Below are 22940 nucleotides of genomic sequence, written 5' to 3'. Positions count from 1 at the left end.
AGATTATTTTGTTTCAGTCTGTATGGATTGAATATGGAATGTTTGGACCCAGACATAAGCTATGTTTATGTATTATTGTTAATGTAGGGTTCTTTGTTTTATTGTTTTAATCCTCTGTGCACTGTTGTGAGATGGGTGGCTTTATAAATTGTTTAAATAAATAAATAAAATATAACATGTAAAACATTAAGAGGATCAAGGTAAGAATACAGTTGCTTTCTAACTGTGGTGTTGTATGGGATGTTTCATTTTCAAAATGCCATTATTCATGTAAAGCTTGTTTTTTTGTTTTTTGTTTTTGTTTTAATTTCAGGATGTAGTCTGTAGTTCAGATTATGTGAAAATGCAAGAAAGTCTCTGGTTGGTCATTCAAAGAGACAACCAGTACTGGCCACTTTATAGAGACTCAAAGCTGAACCTTTCTTCTTTTTCTTCCAGTATTGTGGATAATGATTTTCCAGCTTGATTCTAAGCAGTTCCACTTTCCCACTGGACTGCATTTTTTCAAAATGTTTCCAAATTCCTAAATTACTTTTTCATCTAGAGATTAAGTTTCATTCAACATTATTTTAGAGTATGGTAAACATCCTTTGTGCCAGAAGGAGGGAACCTAATTTGGTGGCCAAAGCTTTTGGAAACCTCATCAGGAGGACTCCCTTGCTCCTAGTTGAGAGAGACAAGGAGCAACTACTTCCTGTCATGAGGAAAACTGGCCTGTAGGGAATCACCTCCTGTCTGCTTTGGCATAGATGAAGGACTACCTTTCTTTGTGCAGAAGAGCCTCTCCTTGTGGAGAACAGAGGGGCCTCCACACTATGTCTTTTACTCCAAAAGCAGATGTTTTCTCTTATTATTTCTGGTTTCATCTTCCATGTGGCTAGATATGTTTAGCTGAAAGAGGATGCTGCAGGTACCCCCCCTAGAGTGATTAGGAGGATTGCAACTTGAAAAATGGCAAACGTCTCACTTGGGAACCTCCCTGAGGTTAAGTAAGCTCCCACCCTCTTGTCTTATAGGATATTGATGAATACAATCCTTTCCTGTAGAGCATTCAGTGAGGAAAATTTTAAATGGGACAACAATGGATATTATTCTAATACTGGATTGATTTTAATGGATTTTAATTTAGGGATATTGTAAGTCACCTAGGATCATACAAGTAGGCAGCATGCAAATATTTGTAATAAATAAATAAATAAGAGGATAAGAGACCATCATTTAATTTGCATGAATTCTTTTCACAACTCTTCAAGCATAATAAATATCTGTTTTGCATTTTATAGTACTTGGCCATTTCCTACATCTTATCTTAACTGCGCAGTATTTTAAGATGAGAGTTCCTCCCTGCCCACATCCTTTCTCACACACACACACACACACACACGCACACGTATATTCAGATGCAAAAGAAAAGTTCTGTAGCAACCACAACATAGATGTACAAAAGAGAAAAGAAAAACATTAATATTCACAGCATTGTCCTAAAAGTCTTTGATCATAGAATGTGTTTTCCTGGAAAGACTGTAACTCAGGCTCCTACACAAAATGTTTTCACAGAGTGCCACCTAGTGGAAGCCAATAAATGCATAGACTATTCTGCTAGTGAGCCTAAAACTTCTTTAAGAATCTTTTTTCTTTTTTCTTTTCTTTTTTCTTTTCTTTCTTTTTCTTTCTTATTCACTATTCTTCACTTTCTATGTTTCTTTTCTAATATTTGTATTGCTTTTATCTTGCTAAAATTTCTTTAATAAAAATTATATACAATTTTTATATACAGTTAAGGAAAAATTTGATTATCTACTGCTTTTGTGGTATAGCTCTGATCCATTTTGTCTTTGTGCACATTTACTCAGTCATGCACTTCAGGCTGCATTTCTTTTCAAGGGCCTCTGCTCTCTTCCTTTTTTGATTTGATTTGATTGGCTGCTCCTCTCACCCACATGAGATGTTTTTCTCACCCTTGCTTTTGTAAGAGTCAGTGTATTTTCGAATAAGCTCACTGCTGCTATGTAATTATTGGAGCACCTTATCCATTAACAAAGCACAGACAATATTATTAGTAGAGTAGATGATATTTCCATATGTGTTGGCAGGGTAGATAACAACCCAAACATGTTAAAAAGAAAAAGCATAGTTAGAGATTTTAATAGGAGTGATTAAAATGGGTTGAGATGGTTTTAGGTAGATGCATATTTATGCTTTTCTTGAGAACTTGGAGGGATGGCCTTTTTCTTGTGGCCAGGTCTGATTTCCATCGTAAAGTGAGCAATCCCTATTGTAATATCAACCCTGGCATGGATTTTGGAAAACTTTACTTAGATGAATCAAACAATACAAAATAACCTAGATTTTACTAGATTTTAAAGCTTCCTCTCTGTTATTGGAAGATTAACATTTATTGGAATTCTACTGACTTTGCTTCAATTGTTCATAATTTTACTGAATACTTGAAGTTTTGATAAATATTGAATGTGTGAAAATGTTATCTCATATAGTCCAATAACTTAATTTAGGGGCATGGTAGATAGGCAAATGAATCACATAGGTCTCACTTTGTTCCATTCGCTGGGTCATATATTATCATTTCTTTTTCTGTATTGTGCTTAGTCTCAGTAGGAAGAAAGAAAGCAGTGGCTGTAAAAGTAGATTAGATTGATGCGCAGCAGATAAAAACATAAAGGGCTATTACTCATGATGACTGCATATTTTCTCCCATACGGAGGGTGCTGTGAGAACAAGCAGAATAGTCCTGCTTGTAGGATTTTATAGACATCTGGTTGGCCTCTGTGAAAACAGTGTGCTGGACTAGATAGGCTTTTATCTGAGTCCGCCCACCCCTCATAATGTATTTAATACAATAGCATTACTCAGTTCTTCTCAGGAATATATCCAAGGGCTCTTCATATACTTGGAGGCTAGTCACATTTTCTGTCCCTGGATACAGAGAACTATGGGCATAACACACTGTAAAATTACCTCTGAATTGATAAAATGTCCTTTACAAGTGGGGTATGCAGTTATGAAACAGGACTACCAGTTATGAAAACCCTTATAGTTTACATATTAAGCATCAGGAAAAAAAATGATTAATACCTGATTATGAAATATTCAGAAGATGCTAGACCCCAGATATTAACAAAATATTTGATTTTCCATTTTTATTAGATTGCGGCTTGGTATATTCTTGTAGCTTACTGGACTTTATATAGTAGGGAGGTTCAGTACTTTACTGTTTTCTGTTAAAAAGAATTTATAAAAGCAGTGACGACCCCATTTTTTTCCCCTCAGAGTTCAAGATACGGCAGTTCCCCTGTGCATGATGAAAGTGTAAGTTGGAAACAGAAGGTGCAAAATCCATAAAGTAATGGGTGATGATATAAAAGCAACTGGCATGAGACAGTCTCTAGTTTGGTTGATTTATGTACATGTTATCTGTACATATATCTGAAGAATAACTGTTGGATAAAATATCAATATGTTTAAATTATAAGATACTAACTTCTACACCATAAGCATTCAGCTTGGTAGGTGACAAGGTGTACAGATTTCTACTACAGCTCTGCACACAAAAAGCGAAGATTAGTTCTTTTACATGCATGAGTTTGTGCAACTTCTTGTAAAGCAGAAGAACTGCTAGAGAGCCCATCTCTTAGGTTCTTGTGAACTGTTGTGAAAGTTCCTGTAGAATCGTTTGTAAAGCAGCATTTCTTGCCATTTGCCTTCCACTAAGATTTTTTAGATCCATTTTGAAGAACTGCAGCGTGGACTGAGCTGCAGCAAAGATATGTGATTAAACAGATATGCCGAACTTCATCACAAATTCAGGTTCTCCAAGGCATGTCTAAGAACCTATAGGTCATAATGGCATAAAATTGGACTTAGATGTTATTTTAAATACCTGTCTGGCTATGGAAATGACAGAATGGTATTGGTAACTGTCTCTTTGCTTTATATACATCAGAGAATGTAGATGGTAAGGCTAAACAAATTTCCTTTTGGTCTGAAATGGCCGTTTTATTTGGGATCAGCAAATAAAGATAGATGGCTGGTGTGGGTCTTCCGGGCTGTGTGGCCGTGGTCTTGAAGTTTTGTTTCCTAACGTTTCGCCAGCACCTGTGACCGGCATCTTCAGAGTGCAGGAGCACAGACAGGAGCAGTTCTCTCTGTGCCCAGGGTGAAGTGACCCTTCTGTGGGTATTTATAGAGATCGGGGGGGGGGGAAGGGGGGGATGGGTGTGTGTGGGTGGGGTTGGGTTACTGAGTGGCTGCTTGTTTTGGTGTCAGCATCTGTGTGTATCTTCCTGGGGATTAGGCAGGGTTTTTTCTTCTACTGAATTGTATCTATAAATCTATAGATTTGAATCTATAAATACCCACAGAAGGGTCACTTCACCCTGGGCGCAGAGAGAACTGCTCCTGTCTGTGCTCCTGCACTCTGAAGATGCCGGTCACAGGTGCTGGCGAAACGTTAGGAAACAAAACTTCAAGACCACGGCCACACAGCCCAGAAGACCCACACCAGCCATCGTATGCCGGCCGTGAAAGCCTTCGACAATAAAGATAGAGTTTACAAAATTTTGTAAACAGTGAAGACATTTTTACCCAAGAAGTGTCAAAAAAGACTTGTTCCTCTTTCTCTTTAAAAGTTTGGCCATAGTTTATAGAGAAATTGTTTCTTTTAAGTATGCCTTCAGTGTCAGATATATTTGGTAAATTCCTAATAAAATTTCAAAGGTCACTGAAAGACAAAAGCCAATGAAAATCTGTCATGTTTATTTTTCGTTCTGTAGAACTAGAGAAGTCACATTATTAATGTTTAAGATTATCAAGTTTGTAGTACATGAAATAATTACTACAGTCATTGATTAACATCTGATTACATTAAGCACATATTAGCATAATTATGGCCTTGAACTCAAGCATTTTTTTAGATCCAGGAATCTGACTGTGGGAATTCTGTTGGAAATCTCTTGATTTAATTGGATCAAACAATCTTTCTCATGAAATTACCATTAAAGCATTTATGACAGATTGGAGTAAAATGTCTTACCTGTAATCTCCTTTCTGCTGTGTCTTTCAGTCACCAAGAACACTCTCTCCAACTCCATCTGCAGAAGTAAGTTTGATGAATATGTGCTATATATGACCAATCAAACTTTCTGTAATCCTGTTAAATTGACTGCTATATGATGGTCAGAGAACTGTTTCTGTAAAAGAGAATTAGTAGATCAAGCCCCCTTCCTAATTCTACTTGCTGATTGTCCTGTTAATAGACTCCCCTCCATCATATAAGGACTGCAAGAGAAATGCTTCTTTATAACATTTAGTCTGGTTCTGATCATCAAGCAAGTGGAGAAACATTTTTGGAATAACTTACTGTACCTGCTAAGCATGAGTAGCTTATGAAGGACTTTTATTGGATCATCTGCTATAATACATGAAATATTTTCTTCAGGGTTATCAGGATATTCGAGATCGAATGATACACCGGTCAACCAGTCAGGGTTCCATTGGTTCCCCTGTATACAGTCGTCATAGCTACACTCCCACTATGTCACGTTCGCCACAGCATTTCCATAGACCTGGTAAGGCTAATGAAACCATAGAACCAAATTTAAGAAACTATCATTCTTTACCTTTTGCAATTACACAGAAAAATGATCTTTTTCTTTCAGTTACAAAACTATTCATTATAAAACTGTTTCCTTTTCCTTATCACTCTTTGTTAAGTGGATCTTTCTTTATCAAAGGAGAACAGGAATATCTGCTAATTAGAGATTAAACAGTTTCCTGAAATGAACTAAGTTACTTGAGGCAATAATTTATTAGGAGAACATGGAAAATTAAATTTCTGTAGTTTCTTTCATCAATGGCAAATAATTCTGAATTTCAGGTTATGGGCATTTTTAATAAAGTCAGGTTTTCTGATTGTTTGAATATTCCTTAATTCCTTCTCCTCATTGCTTTGATGATGAAAATGTAAAGCCATTCTTTTTTTAAAAAAAAAGTCTTTGTTAAACTCTAGGGTAAAGACAGATATAATGTTTTTGTAAAAGAGGGAAAGAATTGTTTTTTTAAAAAAAGTTGTCATGAAGTAGTTTCACAGCTGAAGTGCCAGACATACATACAGAAGTAAAGCCATCCTTTCAAACTCAATTGCTGGTGGCCTGGGAAATGTTACAGAAGTTGCCTATCTTTGCTTTCTTCTGTGATTTTCTTTTCAACTACCCAATTTAGTCAACAGCACTGAACTACCTGAACAATCCCTCATCCAAGCATTACTAGAATCAACTTTGTTTAGCTTCCATGACCTGCCAAAGTCATGTAAATACTGCCATCTTGATTCAATTAGTTCCCTCCTCTTACATCTTAGGTCTTTTTTTTTAAAGTTCTGCATCAATATTAATTTAGTAATTTGTTAATACTTACATAGCCATTTGTCATTTTACTTTACCTTTAAAACCAACAATATAAAGTTAATACTTTTTTGAGGGATTTTAGAATATCATCTTTTTGATGATGTCATAAGAAGCCAACCAACTCACACCATCAACAGTTTAGACAGCCTCAGACTTGATTATTTTTCCAGATCGTATTGATGGAGAAGAAAGGTAACTTTGGATTTCACTGGAAAGAGAGCTTGTCTTTATGGGTGCCCACCCACCTAAAATATTATATCTGTCTTCACCTTTTGTAAGCCTCTACAATTTCATATTGATTTATTTCCTGAATGTTTTCTTCTGTTAAACCAAATGAAAAGTTATAGTGATTAGAACTTATATTCTATTTTTAATATGGTTCTTCTCTAGTGTTTATACTGTATTAAATGTTTTCATCACAAGGTGTTCTTTGTTGTTATTGTGGAAATTATTTATTTGATTTATATAGCTGCATATTTGCCAAGCAACTATAACTTTTCTTCTAAAATGTTTTAGCACAACATATAAAGAACAATTCTATAACCTACATTTAGAATTGTTTGGCCCAGTTCTTCCCCAGATAATTGTGCCTTGGAAAATAATTTGAGTTAAAAATGTGAGTTCTGTGAATGCCAATTATACCTTGCTTGTCTGTATATAAGGAGATACAGATTTAAGTTGAAGCAAAGGAGTATTCAATGTAAATCTGATTTTTTTCACATTTCTTCCTATGAATTTTTCTGCAGTAAGAAACTTCTTCCATTTCCTTTGTGTAGTCTTCAGATTCCTAGCTGTTGAGAGCTTGTCTCCTGTGTTTCCCTCAGCCTCCAACCACTTTTCCTGCTTCTGTCTTATTTGGTCTTCTCTTTTCTTTGTTTCTGCTTGGTCCTGCTTCATGAATCCTTGCTGCCGCAGAGCTGCTGTCTAATGGTGTACAGCGGTTAGCCCTCCTGCGCTCTAATAGTCCAATCTCCACCCACAATGATTCCCGCCCCTACTCCCCTTTCCGACACCACTTCTTTCCCTATGTCAAAGGTAAGGAGATAGGCCATTCAAGCTAGTGTCCAAATGACTGGAGATTTATTAGCATTCTAGGGAAGCTAATAAGGCACATCTCCATAAGATGGCTATCAACTCTGTGGTGCCAGCATGCTCAGACTTTTGTCATAACGATTATGCTAGACCTGGCATATCTTCTTTTCTTTGAGAAAGTATGTCCTTTCTAAGGGTCCTCCATAGATGAAGTGGTCAGGAGTAAAGATTTCTCAAGAAAATGTGACTGTTTGAAAACTGAGATATTTATCATCTTTGGAGTTCAATTTGGAAACTATCATTGTAAGTTCATATCTCTTTTCAAACACATTGACATGCTTCACATTTTCCTAAACTTAAACTCCCAGACCACGTACCAGTTTAGCATGAAGCTTAAGGATATCTTGCATATATACTAGCTTTCAGTGTAGGTTTACATACATACATACGTATGTTTGTATAAAAGGACAGTTTCCTAGATTACAAAGTCCCAAGAAAATGTTGTCTCAAACTTTTGGGATGAACACTATGTTTAAATGTGCCCTTTCATCCCACATACTTGCGATCTGAATAATGGAGCATGCTTAAATTGCAAATTTAAATCCCCAAGGTAGAAAGCTGCTTTATATCTTGTCTATAGCAATTGTCAGTGGCTCTCTAGCATTTCAGTCAAGAGGTTTTCTCAGCTGTACGTGGAAGTTTCAAAAGGAAACCTGTGAATTTGTTTATGGGAAACATGTATTCTAACACAAAACTATGACCCTTCACACTGTGAAGTGGTCAGTCGTACAACATTTCATCGTCTGAGACTGATGTAATACCTTTAACTTACATAATAGCTACACTCTGAGAATTTTCTGATTTTCTTCCAGTTCTCTTGCTCCATCTACCACTTTGGTCTTCCTGTACAGAACTCTAGTTCTCCTTAAAAACTATTGCATCACCTAGTCCCTTTATTCAGCATTACTTACTCAGGAGTGGTTAAACAGTAGAATTGGCTTAATTAATAAAAGGGAAACAAGTTTTAAATGCATGCCTTCCAAAAGCAAATGAAACAATTTATGTGAAATAAATATATCAGTATACGTAGATCTCAATCTCCTAATTTTGCTAGTATAAAATACAATTACAACCTTTCTTCTCACTTGGTTTTAGTCATGAGGTCCCTTAAAAACAAAGGCACAGCTCATATTTGCATGCACTTGATGCACAAACTCTAGTTCTACATTTCCATGTTTATCTCATGCTTTCTAAGGCATTCTCCCTCCTACTGGCTCTTTTAAATCTGTCATGGCAAAGCTTCATTAAAGATCAACTCATAGTTATCATTTCCTGAAATATAAATCTATCTGGAAGATGGAATTTGTGGTTTGGGTTGGCATTTCAAATTCAGGGGGTGGGGAGGGAAATATATGTATCTAGGCGAATTAAGTGGAATTAAATTAGAGGTCCTTCACCATAATGAAAGATCTCCATTAGTAGAACAAAGTCCTGCCATGCCCTCCAAATCTGCTGATACATTTTGGGAGATTGCTCCATTCCTAATTCACTGGTGTAAAAAATCTGGTGGAAGAATACTAACTGGATTCTGTATGTTTTAGGTACTTCAAAGATTTGTAAGAATGAGTGTGAGTGTCAGTGACTAAGTGTTACTTTCTTCTCATCTCTCAGTCCATACTCACTGGCAGCTTCAACTTGTGCTGCTTGACAACTTGCTTCTACACTTTGCTAATAGTGATGGTTGTGAACCTAGCATTGATTTTGCAAATATGCTCAGTGGTTTCATAATACTTACATTGCACACCCCAAAATATAAGGAATTCCTAGGAATTCTTTTCACCCAACTAAAAAAAATGAGAAATAGGATGCTGTCAACCACATATCCTAAGGTCATTAGGATACATATTTGGTCACTAAATGATCTTTGCTAACACTGAAAAAAAATCAATAACAGGATATTCACTGATACACTTTAACTGTAGTTTCCATTGTTTAGAATTATTTCCCTAGAGGTGTTGTGAGAACAGGATCCATCTTCTTTCCAGGTACTTTCAAATTAGGAACACTTAACTACTGAGTTGGTCCCTCAAACCTAGGATCAGTGTGCTGAGCAGCTGGGGAGCTCCGAGGTTCAGTCAGAATTCTCCAAATGATTTCCCTGCAGGTCATGACGTTATAACAGAAAATACTGATCCTGCTTAATTACCAAGCACTTAATGATACTTTGTTTTGCTTGTTTTAGAAGTTCTGCTTTTGACCTTCCATTTTAATTTACTTCTTTTCCTGTTAGCTCGTCTCCCATTTGCATCTTTCTACACATACAGTGGGGCAAAAAAGTATTTAGTCAGCCACCAATTGTGCAAGTTCTCCCACTTAAAAAGATGAGAGAGGCCTGTAATTTTCATCATAGGTATACCTCAACTATGAGAGACAAAATGGGGGGAAAAATCCAGAAAATCACATTGTCTGATTTTTAAAGAATTTATTTGCAAATCATGGTGGAAAGTAAGTATTTGGTCAATATCAAAAGTTCATCTTAATACTTTGTTATATATCCTTTGTTGGCAATGACAGAGGTCAAACGTTTTCTGTAAGCCTTCACAAGGTTTTCACACACTGTTGCTGGTATTTTGGCCCATTCCTCCATGCAGATCTCCTCTAGAGCAGTGATGTTTTGGGGCTGTCGCTGGGCAACACGGACTTTCCACTCCCTCCAAAGGTTTTCCATGGGGTTGAGATCTGGAGACTGGCTAGGCCACTCCAGGACCTTGAAATGCTTCTTACGAAGCCACTCCTTCGTTGCCCGGGCGGTGTGTTTGGGATCATTGTCATGCTGAAAGACCCAGCCACGTTTCATCTTCAATGCCCTTGCTGATGGAAGGAGGTGTTCACTCACAATCTCACAATACATGGCCTCATTCATTCTTTCCTTTACACGGATCAGTCGTCCTGGTCCCTTTGCAGAAAAACAGCCCCAAAGCATGATGTTTCCACCCCCATGCTTCACAGTAGGTATGGTGTTCTTTGGATGCAACTCAGCATTCTCTCTCCTCCAAACACAAGGAGTTGAGTTTAAACCAAAACATTCTACTTTGGTTTCATCTGACCATATGACATTCTCCCAATCCTCTTCTGGATCATCCAAATGCTCTCTAGCAAACTTCAGACAGGCCCAGACATGTACTGGCTTAAGCAGGGGGACACATCTGGCACTGCAGGATTTGAGTCCCTGGCGGCATAGTGTGTTACTGATGGTAGCCTTTATTACTTTGGCCCCAGCTCTCTGCAGGTCATTCACTAGGTCCCCCCGTGTGGTTCTGGGATTTTTGCTCACCGTTCTTGTGATCATTTTGACCCCACAGGGTGAGATCTTGCATGGAGCCCCAGATCAAGGGAGATTATCAGTGGTCTTGTATGTCTTCCATTTTCTAATTATTGCTCCCACAGTTGATTTCTTCACACCAAGCTGCTTGCCTGTTGCAGATTCAGTCTTCCCAGCCTGATGCAGGTCTACAATTTTGTTTCTGGTGTCCTTCAACAGCTCTTTGGTCTTGGCCATAGTGGAGTTTGGAGTGTGACTGTTTGAGGTTGTGGACAGGTGTCTTTTATACTGATAACAAGGTCAAACAGGTGCCATTACTACAGGTAACAAGTGGAGGACAGAGGAGGCTCTTAAAGAAGTAGTTACAGGTCTGTGAGAGCCAGACATCTTGCTTGTTTGTAGGTGACCAAATACTTATTTTCCACCATGATTTGCAAATAAATTCTTTAAAAATCAGACAATGTGATTTTCTGGATTTTTTTCTCATTTTGTCTCTCATAGTTGAGGTATACCTATGATGAAAATTACAGGCCTCTCTCATCTTTTTAAGTGGGAGAACTTGCACAATTGGTGGCTGACTAAATACTTTTTTGCCCCACTGTATTTTAAACTTGAAGTACAATATTCCAAAATATGTTGTGTGCTGTTCTAACTAAGGAACTATTTGTGTGCTTCTGGACAAATCATCATAATAGTGGCGATGTATGTTAGACTCTACTCCTGAATCAATGTTGTGTCATATCCAGTGTGAACTTGAAACCAAGATTACTTTAGCTTAGTTGTGGAATGTCACAGGTGTAAAATTTGGCTTGTGCAGTTTTTTCAAATGTATTTAAAATATGAGAAACATTAGTCTCTTACCCCATCAACCTCAACCTTTGTAGAAGAATGTCTGTCTAGAAGGAAACTAAACATGTCCAGTAAATCCAGGCTTTATGATTCCTAACCTTAGGAAACTCATATCTACTGGTGATGTCTGACACCATCTCAGAGGGTTTTGTTTTTAGTGCTGGAGACAAGAAGCCTGGAAAGATGTATGTGGGAGGAGTCTGGCAGGCATCAAGAAAATTATCTGATGCAAATTGGTGCCCCCATGAGCCATGCTGCAGAGCCAAGTGATAGAATCTATCAAAGCAAGTGCTGGCTGGTGGTCATCAAGAACTGGATAGGAAAAGGATTTGAATGCTACAGGAACAACTTCTTTTTTCCCATGATAATATATGAGCCAAGTGGAGGAATACAAAAGGAAGCTGTTCCTGAAGTAAGTATTTGCTAAACATGAAGAACTGGAAAAGCTTGTGGCTTCCATGTTAACAACATATATACTGCACCAAAGAGACCTGGCAATACACAATTAAGCTGATCTTAATTTTTAAATACAAATATTTATATTCCACCCTTCTACCTGACAACAGCATTAAAAACAACTGACCACAGGTGAAAATCAATGGCTAAATCACATTTTTCTCTATAAATTTAAATATTGCAAATTAAAGTTATATTTAACATTCTTCTAAGTATTTATACACAGCTCCATTTTCTAAACTAGTGGGTAATGAGAAGGCAAAATCCAAAGAACCACCCTGTTTTATAGCGGCAGCAACCATTGCTGTTTTATTTCTGTTGTTTTTGTTTTTCCTGTCTGTCTTGTCTGTCTCTCTGTCTATCTCTCTCTCTCTCTCTCTGTGTATGTATGTATTGTTAACATTGTTAACCACCCAGGGTCATTAACTTGAGATGGGCAGCCATATAAAGTAAATGAATAAATAGACAAATAAAATATGAGATTTTTTTTACATGCAGATTTTAAAAATCACAAAAATAATTGATCAGAGGCAGAAAATGTGGCTCCACTGATAGTAGATATTAAGTTTATTTAACACAAGGACCAATTATGTCACAGATTTCATTTTATGAAATCCCTCTGTCATGAGACTCTTGTTAATTTAATGCTAAGAATCAGCACTAAGTTTTTATACTATCGTTTTGCTTTATTTTCCTGTTTCCCCCCACTTTTTTTACATATTATTCCCCTACATGAATTTCTCCTTTTACATTTTTCAGATGCTGCTTCATTCTACTGTCAGGGAAAAACCACATTAAACACGGGAAACAGACACACCATAAAACAAGTCACTTCAAAGTTCTAAAAGCTTTATTAAAAGTTAGTTCAGTAAGCAAGCAAAATGCAATCAATGACATACAAGGTACTTACTTAGATACACATTGCAATGCGGACCAACCGGACCGAGCTGTCAGGTAGACAGCTTGACCAAGTGGTCCCGTTCACTTAGGTGCAATCCTTTTTATCCTTTAAAACCGCAAAGCACAATCATGACTCTCAGGATTTTCATAACGTTCCCAGGGCTAATTTCACCACACTTTCCTGTTCCCTCTGTCCCTGTCACATCTGTTCCCATCAACAAGTTTGCTTATTTAACAGTTTGCTTTAGTTTTTCAAGTCTTACTTATTTCCTGTCATTGCCCCAAGGGTCATCTCCAAGCTAGCCCTTGCTTTTATTATTAAATGTGATTAAGCAACATATATCTATATTAAAATAAGTTTTAGGCCACTAGCATTTTTCCTCTCACACTACCTAGGAATGCCATTTCTCAGCTTTCTCATCAGCCGCATCCTTGGTAGATCTGGGGTTTTTTTGGTTTTGGTTTTTTGGCTTTTTAAAACAAAGCGTCACACCATCTTTAATGCTTTTAAGTTGCAGTTGCCCACTGACAGGTTATTTTGACTGCATTATTTAACAGTCCATTCATTGCGGGCATTGCTCAAAACTACAAATATACGACTTAGTCTATATCAAAACATTGTTGCTTTTAATCAAGAGTCAAAGTTTGTATGTCCTTTCCATTAAATATTTGTTATCAGTGCATTTTCAACCCTTTTTTAGCATAAATATTACTGTCAATTTGCATATTTCTATATAGAACATTTAAGAAACAATCTATTGGAGATCCAAATGACAAAGATAATAAAATGCTAACTTTACAATCATTAAAACACACACCACACTTGGTGAACTGCCAGTGTTGTTGTGTGTGATCAAATATTGATTGCTCATTTCTACTTTTTGGATAAAAGGCAAATACTTATTGGGTAGGAGAATCATACAGATCTGAAAGTTGCATGTTAACCCCAATTTAATCCATTTTGTCTGTTAAATGTTTTTCTTCCATTTGGCATATAAAATCTGATCTATTTAGGATTTTTGATAGCTGTTATTTTTATTGGCATACTATATACATGAATGCGAAGAGAGGAGTCTTTGGAAAAGACCCTGATGCTGGGAAAGATTGAAGGCAAAAGGAGAAGAGGACGGCAGAGGATGAGATGGTTAGATAGCATCACTGAAGCAATGAGCATGAAACTGAGCAAACTCAGGGAGGCAGTGAAGGACAGGAAGGCCTGGCGCAATATGGTTCATGGGGTCACGAAGAGTCGGACACGACTTAACGACTGAACAACAACAATACATGAATAGGCTATAATTAAAATTATTAAGATCTACCAGATCTTGATAATAGGGAGGCTACCATAACATGTTTTAAATGTACTATACTGAAAGATATTATGTGTATTCTTTGATCAATTTATATTCATTAATAACTGTAGGTTATTAATAATTTAGGTGTTTTGCTGCCAGATTGTATTAATCCATTTCTTTGAAAAGCTACAATGATGCTTGGCAAATGTTTTACTGACTTTGAGCATCTGGGATAGGTGAACTAAAAACTGAATACTGTAGAGTAGGACTTTTTTCCCAGCATCCTAGTTCTCCCTTGCCTCAAATTTCAAGTTTTGCATTCAAATGTCATAAGTTATTTAGGAATAGGATCAGAGAGTAACACTTAAAACATGAATTCTCCCTAGGATCTATTATCTATAACTTCTCTCTACATCTACCATTATCTTTGTTACATTTGGGCACCTATTGAAGATCTTTTTATTCATCAAGTTTTTTTTTTCAAGAGACAACTGTGATAACCTAGCTATACTATACTCCAGGAGTATACTCCAGGAGTATGGGTTGGCAGTGGAGTTCCCCAGTTTTATGGTTCTGGGGAATTCAACTTGCCTTCTCTGGGCCCAGAGTCTGAGGTAGCCCAGGAGTTCATGGCCACCATGCCAGCCATGGACCTGGTCCAACTTATTCATGGTCCTACTCATACAGAGGGGTCACACATTAGACTTGGTGTTTGCCTCAGGGCAGTGGCATCATGATCTGGATTTTGGGGACATTAACATCTGTCCCTTGCCATGGACAGATCACGCTCTCTTGGCCCTAGAGTTCTCTATAGCTGCTCCCCACCGCAGGGAGGTGGAGCCTGTTTAATCGGCTCACCCCAGATGCCTGATGTACCCAGTGTGATTTCAGAGGAAGCTTGGGGTTTTTCCCAAAACTCTGGTACACAGCTTGGCAGAGGCCCTGGTCACAGTTTGGAATGAGCAGGTGATGGGGGCCATGGACTGAATCGCGCCTGTGTGGACTCTCTGTGTACGTGGATCTCGTAGAGCACCATGGTTTACTGAGAAGCTCCAGTAAATGAAGCAACACAAGAGACACCTAAAGTGCCACTGGAGGAAGACAAAGAATAAGGCCAACCGAGCACAGGTAAGAGCCTATATTAGGACTTACCTTGTGGTGATAAGGGTGGCGAAGTGTATTTACTTCACCACCCTTATTGCATCTGCAGATAGCTGCCGAGCAGCTCTGTTTTGGGTGGCTAGGTCCCTCCTGGATAAAGAGGAGCTGGGGGAGCCCAGCAAGGCCACTGTGAGGAATATTCTTGGGATCTGTCAGATAAAGTTGCTCATTTTCACTTGAAGTTGGACTTTGGCTGGGCAGATCCTTTGGAAGTGATGAAGACATGTCTGAGCCCTGTTATCTGGGAGGAGTTTGAGCTGGTTGATTCTGAGGAAGTGGACAGGATCCTTGTGACTGTGAGCTTGGCCCCCTGTGTTCTGGACTCATATCCTTCTTGGTTAGTCAAGGCCTCTCAGGAGGTGACACGTGATTGGATCCAAGCGGTGGTTAATGCCTCTTTGCAGGAGGGGGTGATACTCCTTCTCAAGAGGCCATTCCTGGACCCAACAGTGCTAAACAACTTCCGTCCAGTCTCCAACCTTCCTTTTTTAGGGAAGGTTGTTGAGAATGTGGTTGGCGTGCAGCTACAAAGGATTCTGGATGAAGCAGATCATCTGGATCCTTTTCAATCTGGGTTCAGGCCAGGGCACAGCACTGAAGCAGCATTGGTCACACTTGTAGATGACCTTTGGAGAGCTTGGGATGGGAGTGATGCAACCATTCTGGCACTCCTGGACCTCTCAGTGGCTTTCGATACCATCAATCATGACATCCTTCTGGACCAGCTTTGGGGGTTGGGAGTGGGAGGCACTGTGCCACAGTGGTTTTCTTTCTTCCTCCATGGCCGGTTCCAGTCGGTGTTGGTGGGGGAGAAGAGGTTGAGCCCTAGGCCCTTGCAGTGTGGGGTGCCTTAGGGCTTGAGTCTTTCACCTCTTCTCTTTAACATCTACATGAAACTGCTGGGGGAGGTTATCCAACAGCATGGGGTACAGTATCATCAGTATGCTGATGATACCCAGTTATACATCTCCACCCCTAGCCAGACAAGTCATGCTGTTGTGCTGGCTGAGTGCCTGGAGGCTGTAAGGGTCTGGATGGCGAGAAACTGGCTTCGACTCAACCCTGGCAAGATGGAGTTGTTCTGGGTTTTTGGCTCCCCAGGCCCAGGTGATACTTCATCTTTGACTCTGTATGAGGTGGCATTCCCCCGGACTGAGCTGATGTGGAATTTGGGGGTCTTCCTAGACTCATGGCTCCTGCCCAAGGAGCAGGTGGCAGCCATGGCTGGGGAGGCCTTTGCACAGATTTGTCTCGTGCACCAATTGTGCCCCTTCCTGGACTGGGAGGCCTTGCTCACGGTCACTCATGACTTGGTCACTTCCCATTTGGATTACTGCAAAATGCTCTACATGAGGCTGCCCTTGAAGACCACCTGGAAGTTACAACTGGTCCAGAATGTGATGGCGTGTGCAGTGATGGGTGCCCCTAGATTTACCCAAGTTACAGCCCTGTTGCACAAGCTGCACTGGCTTCCAGTTTCCTTCTGGGTGTAATTCAAGGTGCTAGTTATTACCTTTAAAGCCTTATATGGCACAGGACCTAAGAATTCTCCCTAAGAACATCTGCCTGTCCTACCAGATTGGGTAGGGTGGGCACGCTCCTAGTCCCTTCCCCATCGGAAGTACTTTTCTGTGGCTGCCCCTGTCCTATGGAACACCTTTCCCCCTGAGCTTTGGCAGACTCCCACCCCTTAATACCTTCTGAAAAGCACTTAAGACCTGGTTTTTCCTCCAAAAGCTGGGATAGGATGAGACTGAAGAGAAGACTTCATGGTGGACTGCAAGTGAAAGTTTAACTGTGGTGCCAGGTTTTAATATTTGTGGTTTTAATATTTTTATTGTGCACAGATGTTATTTTAACTGGTGGTGGTGAGCTGCCCAGAGTTTTGTACAAGATGGGTGGATATATAAATGTTTTAAATAAATAAATAAATAAAAGTATATCTGTGCAATCAGTCAATCAATAAATCCTGTTGTGAGCCAGAAGTTGGGGGACTTTATTATTTGCAGTGATCTTCTTCATGAAGACAAGGAACTCTTTCATGTAGCTGGCCATGAAAGATTCTGAAATCTAAACATGCTTGAGGTCAAAGAGGACATTACTGGTTCATCTGCAATTTTGTACCTACACTTTTTCCAAGTGACTGCATCACTAGAATTAGCCATGCAGTTGACAGGAGAGGAAAGCTAGCTGTGCATTTTCTCCACAAAGCTTCAAAAACTGCTACTCAAACACTTCCTTGTTGTTCTTTCCTCCATGCGTTTTTTAGAGCTAGCCTTACCATTAGGCACAGTTCATTTGGGTGTCATAAATGGGGTAGCAATGATACAGAGAGATTAGATATAGATACAGATACAGATAACAGATATCTCCAGTAAAACGGGGTAGCAACTATATCTATCTATCTATATCTGTATCTTTCCAATAAAATATGTTTGTGATATTTTCTGCTTTAAGTACTAATCATATATGTGCCTTGACATGGGGAAGAGGGGAGAAGGACTCACAGCATTTACTCTTCTGTCTCAGGCAAGAAAATGTTTGGGCCAGCCTTCCTTCCCCAGAAGCTTATCTGGAGATGATTCTCCAATTGAACAAAATGTATCTCCAATGAGGAGTAATGTGGTTTAAATAAGGAATGAACAACTGCACCAGACATTAACTGGAATAACTTGTAGCCTCTTTGCTCATTTTTCATGTGAGATCATTTTAAGTATGAGAGCTTCTTTTGCATGAGAATTAACTTGGAAACCAACTTGATTTGCAGTTTGCCTAGCAATGATTTTGCCAAATGCTGTGACTTGTATACTGAAACATTTAACTCCAGTAATACCAACTTTTTCCATTCCTTTTCACACCTCCTCCATGTAATTTAAATGCATGGTACCCTTACGCATGCGGTGGATATGAATGAATGAGCGAGTTAGCCAAATTCCAGCCTGAGGTGAATGACTCCTTTAATACATAATAGCAGTGCCTTCCAATACTAGCCACATTTCTTAACCCCCCTGTATATATTTTCGCTTGTTTTTCCTTCTCTGGTTTTCCCTTGCCATTGACTTTTGGTTGGGTTTTGACTTATGCCTGCTTCTTTACTGCTCTCTTTGTTTTGTTTGTTTGTTTGTTTGTTTGTTTTTTCCATTCTCCTCATTGGAGGCAATGAGCCGTCCAGCGGTCGGAATTCCCCTGCCCCTTATCGGCCCGACAGTCGCCCTCTAACACCAACTTACGCTCAGGCCCCTAAACATTTCCATGTTCCAGGTAGGAGTGGCATTATGTGTCTTGGTGTCCTGTCCAAGTGTAGACTGTAGTAGCCTTTGTAACCCTTTGTTTTTGTCTCCATCACTGCATGCTGTTTCGTTTTTTTGAACTTGGGGTATACCCTGAATTGGTTTGAGATCCAGACATGTTCGTTTATTTGGGGAAGAGTTAGAAAATGCTGGATATGGGGAGGTTTTTAGTTACAAAATTGAATATTTCTCCAAATTATAGCATCGAGAAGACAGCGATACACAGTGGTTTAGTTTAGTGCAAGGCCCAAGTCTCTTCTTGCTTAAATCAGAATTACACCATAGAGATTTGACCTATTGGTTAGTATTTTTAAGAAAGAACAGGATACAGGATGTGGTCCTAAGCATACTTGAAAGTACAGTAAGTAAACATGATCAGCTTTTCTTATAAATTTGCAAAAGAAAAAAAAACTAAGGATAGTGAAAGGAAGAATTTACATGAATATCATCTCTCTTAGATTATTCAATTAGCCTTATGTATATGTTCATATCATACTATGCAATTGATTGGTTTACATAGTCTTAGAAAAAATGGGAAATTAACTAAACACGGTGGTATAAAGAGACAAAACATCTAAATAGGCCTCCATTGAAAACCTCATGGCAACAGAATGCTTTATCAATATCGATATAGAGGTAAGTTCTTGATATCATTGTATAATTGAAAAAGAAGGGGTATCCTTCCATTCTTATGGTATTAGCCTTTTTGCTGTTATTAGGAACATGGAATATCCATGTTGTTTGTCTTCTGATTAGCAGCCACCAATTGGTACATAATTAAAAAAGAACATGAATCTTCCAGTAAAACCCTTCAAATTAATATGTAGATAGCTTTTGTCTCCTGTGGTACACAGCTGCATCCTGTGACTCAGTGTGGCAGGTTGATTGCCTCCTCTCCACATGAATTAATACTCCCTGTGATTTATAATTCTCAGTCAATAGAGATATGTCTAGAGGCCAAAATAACTTTCTATTTAGATTTGATGTATTGATACTCTAGTTCTTTCCCTGTACCTTTGCATACCTAATTTAATATAACCCAACAACTATTTATAAATAATATTGTAGGCATATTATTTAAATGTCAGATAGATAGAAGGTGTTCCTGAAGTACTTAGGACTGCAGGACTCCCTTCTTGGTCAGCATTGCTGTCTCTCTCATTATTCCAAGAATCCCTAAGAGGAAAACTGGCAGGCTGGCACAACTATGGAGCACCCATGGCACATGGCAGCAGTGATCAGCTTTCTGACATGTCCCATTTGCCACCTTTCACTGCAACTCATGTTGCCCTTTCACGTCAGAACTGCTGTGCGAGGAGAGCTGTAAGACAAGGGGTCACAGTTACTTTAACCATTCACAGACTTGGTATGGTCTATGGGGAGATTGCACTCCAAATGGTTAGTAGAATAGGACAAAAGGATGGACAGAGCAGGACAAGAACTATATTTGATTTAAATGAATGAAATTAATTAAGAATATTTAATATTTTCCAGCCAACATTTAGAAGGGTCAGAAGGCTGTATCTAAAGCTCTGGGACAGCATATAAAACTAAGCCTTATGGCATGGACCATAACCTTTTGATTATATCTGGGAATTCCCTGCTCCAATAGCTTTCTTCCCGCTATGAAGCTATATTTCAAGAATGGATTCCTGCACATCCCAAGAGGTTGGAGTCAAGAGCTCAAATGAATTCTAGTAGTACAGCCCAACTTTCAGTCTTGCATACATTTAATCTGGCTGTTACAGGACTATACAATATCCACTGCTGATACTGGGAATACTTTTAGAGATGGTCATATCTTAGGGTAAAAGATAATTTTTTTGGAAGAATAAATTGTTGGCAAGCAGATCATTTATCTAAAGTTCCTTAAATGAAGAAAACTATCCGTTATGTACCATTCCCTAGATATTATCCAAAGATAAATATCCTTGCCAGCATGAAGTGACCCTGTTACATGTGGTAAATTAGTGTATCACAGAGCTTTCTTGTTTCAAAGTGCTTGGAAGAGAGAAGGAAGCTATGTGCCAGTCCCTTTATAATTTTAGGGATATTTGCTGTTAAACATGTCAATTATATTTTTCTAGTGATAACTATGATTGTAACTCTTTAAGCACAGAAATAGACCTGCTTTCAACAGAGCATTTAACTTCACAGCCATCGATTTCCAGTGCATGCTTAGGGGACTCCAAATCTGACTATGTGACTTTGAGCCAATACTACTGCTTAACCCAACCTACCTCAGAGGGCTGTTGTGGGGAAAAAATGGAAGAAAGAGTGCTGTCAGCTCTCTTGAGCTCTCATAGGAAAATTGGGAATCTTATAAATAAAAAAATAAGATAGTGGCATTGCTTAGTGTACAAAAGAGGTGTAGGCAGGTAGTGAGAAATTTTTCTGAAATCTCTGGAGCGAACACAGCTTTTAATGATTGCCCTTCATAATAGCTATTAACATCATTTTTATAATTTCCAAGTTTTTGATTGGCCATGTTAATTAATTTGCAACAAGCTGTCTAATATAAGAATGCTGTACTATATAATGCATACAGCTTTCTGTAATCATATGCATACTTAGAAATAAGCTCCACTAAACACAGTCGTGCTTACTTCTGTGTAAGCATGTATGGGATTGAGATAGGAATAGACTCGATAGCATTCCCATTTTTCTCTGGTTGGTGAGTAAACATAGATGAGAGAATTTCTTAAGCCAAAGAGTGATTTTGGTTTTACAGCACAGTTTCTAAGAATCCCCTTTGTGTTGTCACAATGCAATAATGGTTAGGGTTCTTGTTTTTCTATATTTCAGCACAATAGGGACTTTTCCTTTTATAGCAAACTCATTTTAAAAAAAAAACACCCTGTTTAAAACTATTGGAATTTGGAGCTTTGAAAATTTGCCCTAAAATTCTCCTGAAAGGGGAGATAACCTTTTTGCAATGTAAGCTGGTTCAGGTCCAAACCAAGAAACATGGCAAGAATCTTCTCTAAGGTGCCACATAGACTTGAAGGAAGTAGCTGTAGTTCAAAAGGGAACTTCAGAAGCAAGTTCTGAAACCTCTGTGTAAACGCACCTCATTGATGTGTGTGGTTGGAGAAGAAATTGAGCTCCTGTGGCCCAGTTTCCCAGTTGTTATGATGGGTTATGTTCTTTGCAAATTATTCTTGTCTCCAACTGAGGCATCCTCATTACACTTCCCCTGAAATGTTTATCTCACTAACAACCCCCTAAGAATATAAGCAAAAGGGCTTAGACCTTAGGAACATCCCACGTGGCCAATCACGAATGTCAAAAATTTCTTATCATCTGTCTGTGATATTTTTCTACGTTTGTGTGAGTGCGGGTGTCTTTCATAAGACACTTCCCACTTTGGTGTCACAGTTTTTCGATTCATGTGCCAAGTCTTTGGTTTGGAACATCCATTAATTTTATGTTTGGGGTTTTTGTTCTTCTCTTTCCTGCAAAATAATTGAAAATGTAAATTTGTTCATATTTCTCTGCTTTTTATTTTTTATTTTTTTTTACAGATCAAGGAGTCAATATTTATAGAAAACCGCCTATCTACAAACAGCATGGTAAACTTTATTCTTTCTGTCTTCAAAATGGGACAATCAAATAATTAAATACTACATAATAATACAATTCTTTAGTATTATCATATAATTTTCATATTAATTGTTATTGCTTACTTTTCAAAACTATTATTTTTTTTCTTTTTCTTTTCTTTCTCTGTGTTGATGTAAATAAGATAGATTTGAATTATGTAGGCATACTTAATATGCCTCTGTATTTTAATTTGTCATTTGCTACGTATGGCATGCAAATCCATTATGATTATATACTGTATTTACACAGGCCCCCTTTGACACAAAAATGTACATTGGTGTTCATTTTAGTACTTCAAACTGCCTTTACTTCACTTTAAAAATTAGAATAGAAGGATTTGTTTTTAAACTAGTCCCAGAAACTGACAATGCCTTATCTCCACAATAAAATTTGTGCAATAGGCTGGGAAGCATGAGCGGCCCACGGTCACCTAATGAGCTCTGTGGTTATACAGAACCAAACTTGGTCCAACAACTTAATCTCTATATTAGATTGGCTTTTGAATTTCTAGAAATGGTCATGGCAAATTAAGAATATTTGAAGGGACAACCTTAACTGAAACCCTAAAATATTACTAATTCAGAAGCATATACTGCATATACAAGTTACCTTG

At 38.4% G+C, this 22940-nt stretch overlaps 1 protein-coding gene across 12 annotated transcripts in view; it reads left to right on the top strand.

Annotated features, from left to right (window-relative positions):
- Nucleotides 1-22940, top strand: part of ABLIM1 (actin binding LIM protein 1) — a 217252-nt gene that overhangs the window by 167772 nt on the left and 26540 nt on the right. For 7 of the 12 annotated variants that reach the window (XM_088131674.1, XM_025167016.2, XM_025167012.2 and 4 more), the window contains 5 exons: nt 3289-3327; nt 5081-5116; nt 5456-5585; nt 18591-18695; nt 22249-22296. In XM_088131674.1, coding sequence (XP_087987800.1) covers nt 3289-3327; nt 5081-5116; nt 5456-5585; nt 18591-18695; nt 22249-22296 — 358 coding nt within the window. The remainder of the gene's footprint in view (nt 1-3288; nt 3328-5080; nt 5117-5455; nt 5586-18590; nt 18696-22248; nt 22297-22940) is intronic. The other 5 variants (XM_088131671.1, XM_088131670.1, XM_088131673.1 and 2 more) reach the window with 2 other exon arrangements.

The sequence above is a fragment of the Python bivittatus genome, unplaced genomic scaffold (genome assembly GCF_059951505.1).
Source record: "Python bivittatus isolate LINGU-HERP-01145 unplaced genomic scaffold, Pbiv_v1 ctg000980_np1212, whole genome shotgun sequence".
In the NCBI taxonomy this organism is placed as follows: domain Eukaryota; kingdom Metazoa; phylum Chordata; class Lepidosauria; order Squamata; family Pythonidae; genus Python; species Python bivittatus.
The sequence above is the reverse complement of the archived record's forward strand: the minus strand, read 5'-3'. Positions and strand labels throughout refer to the sequence as shown.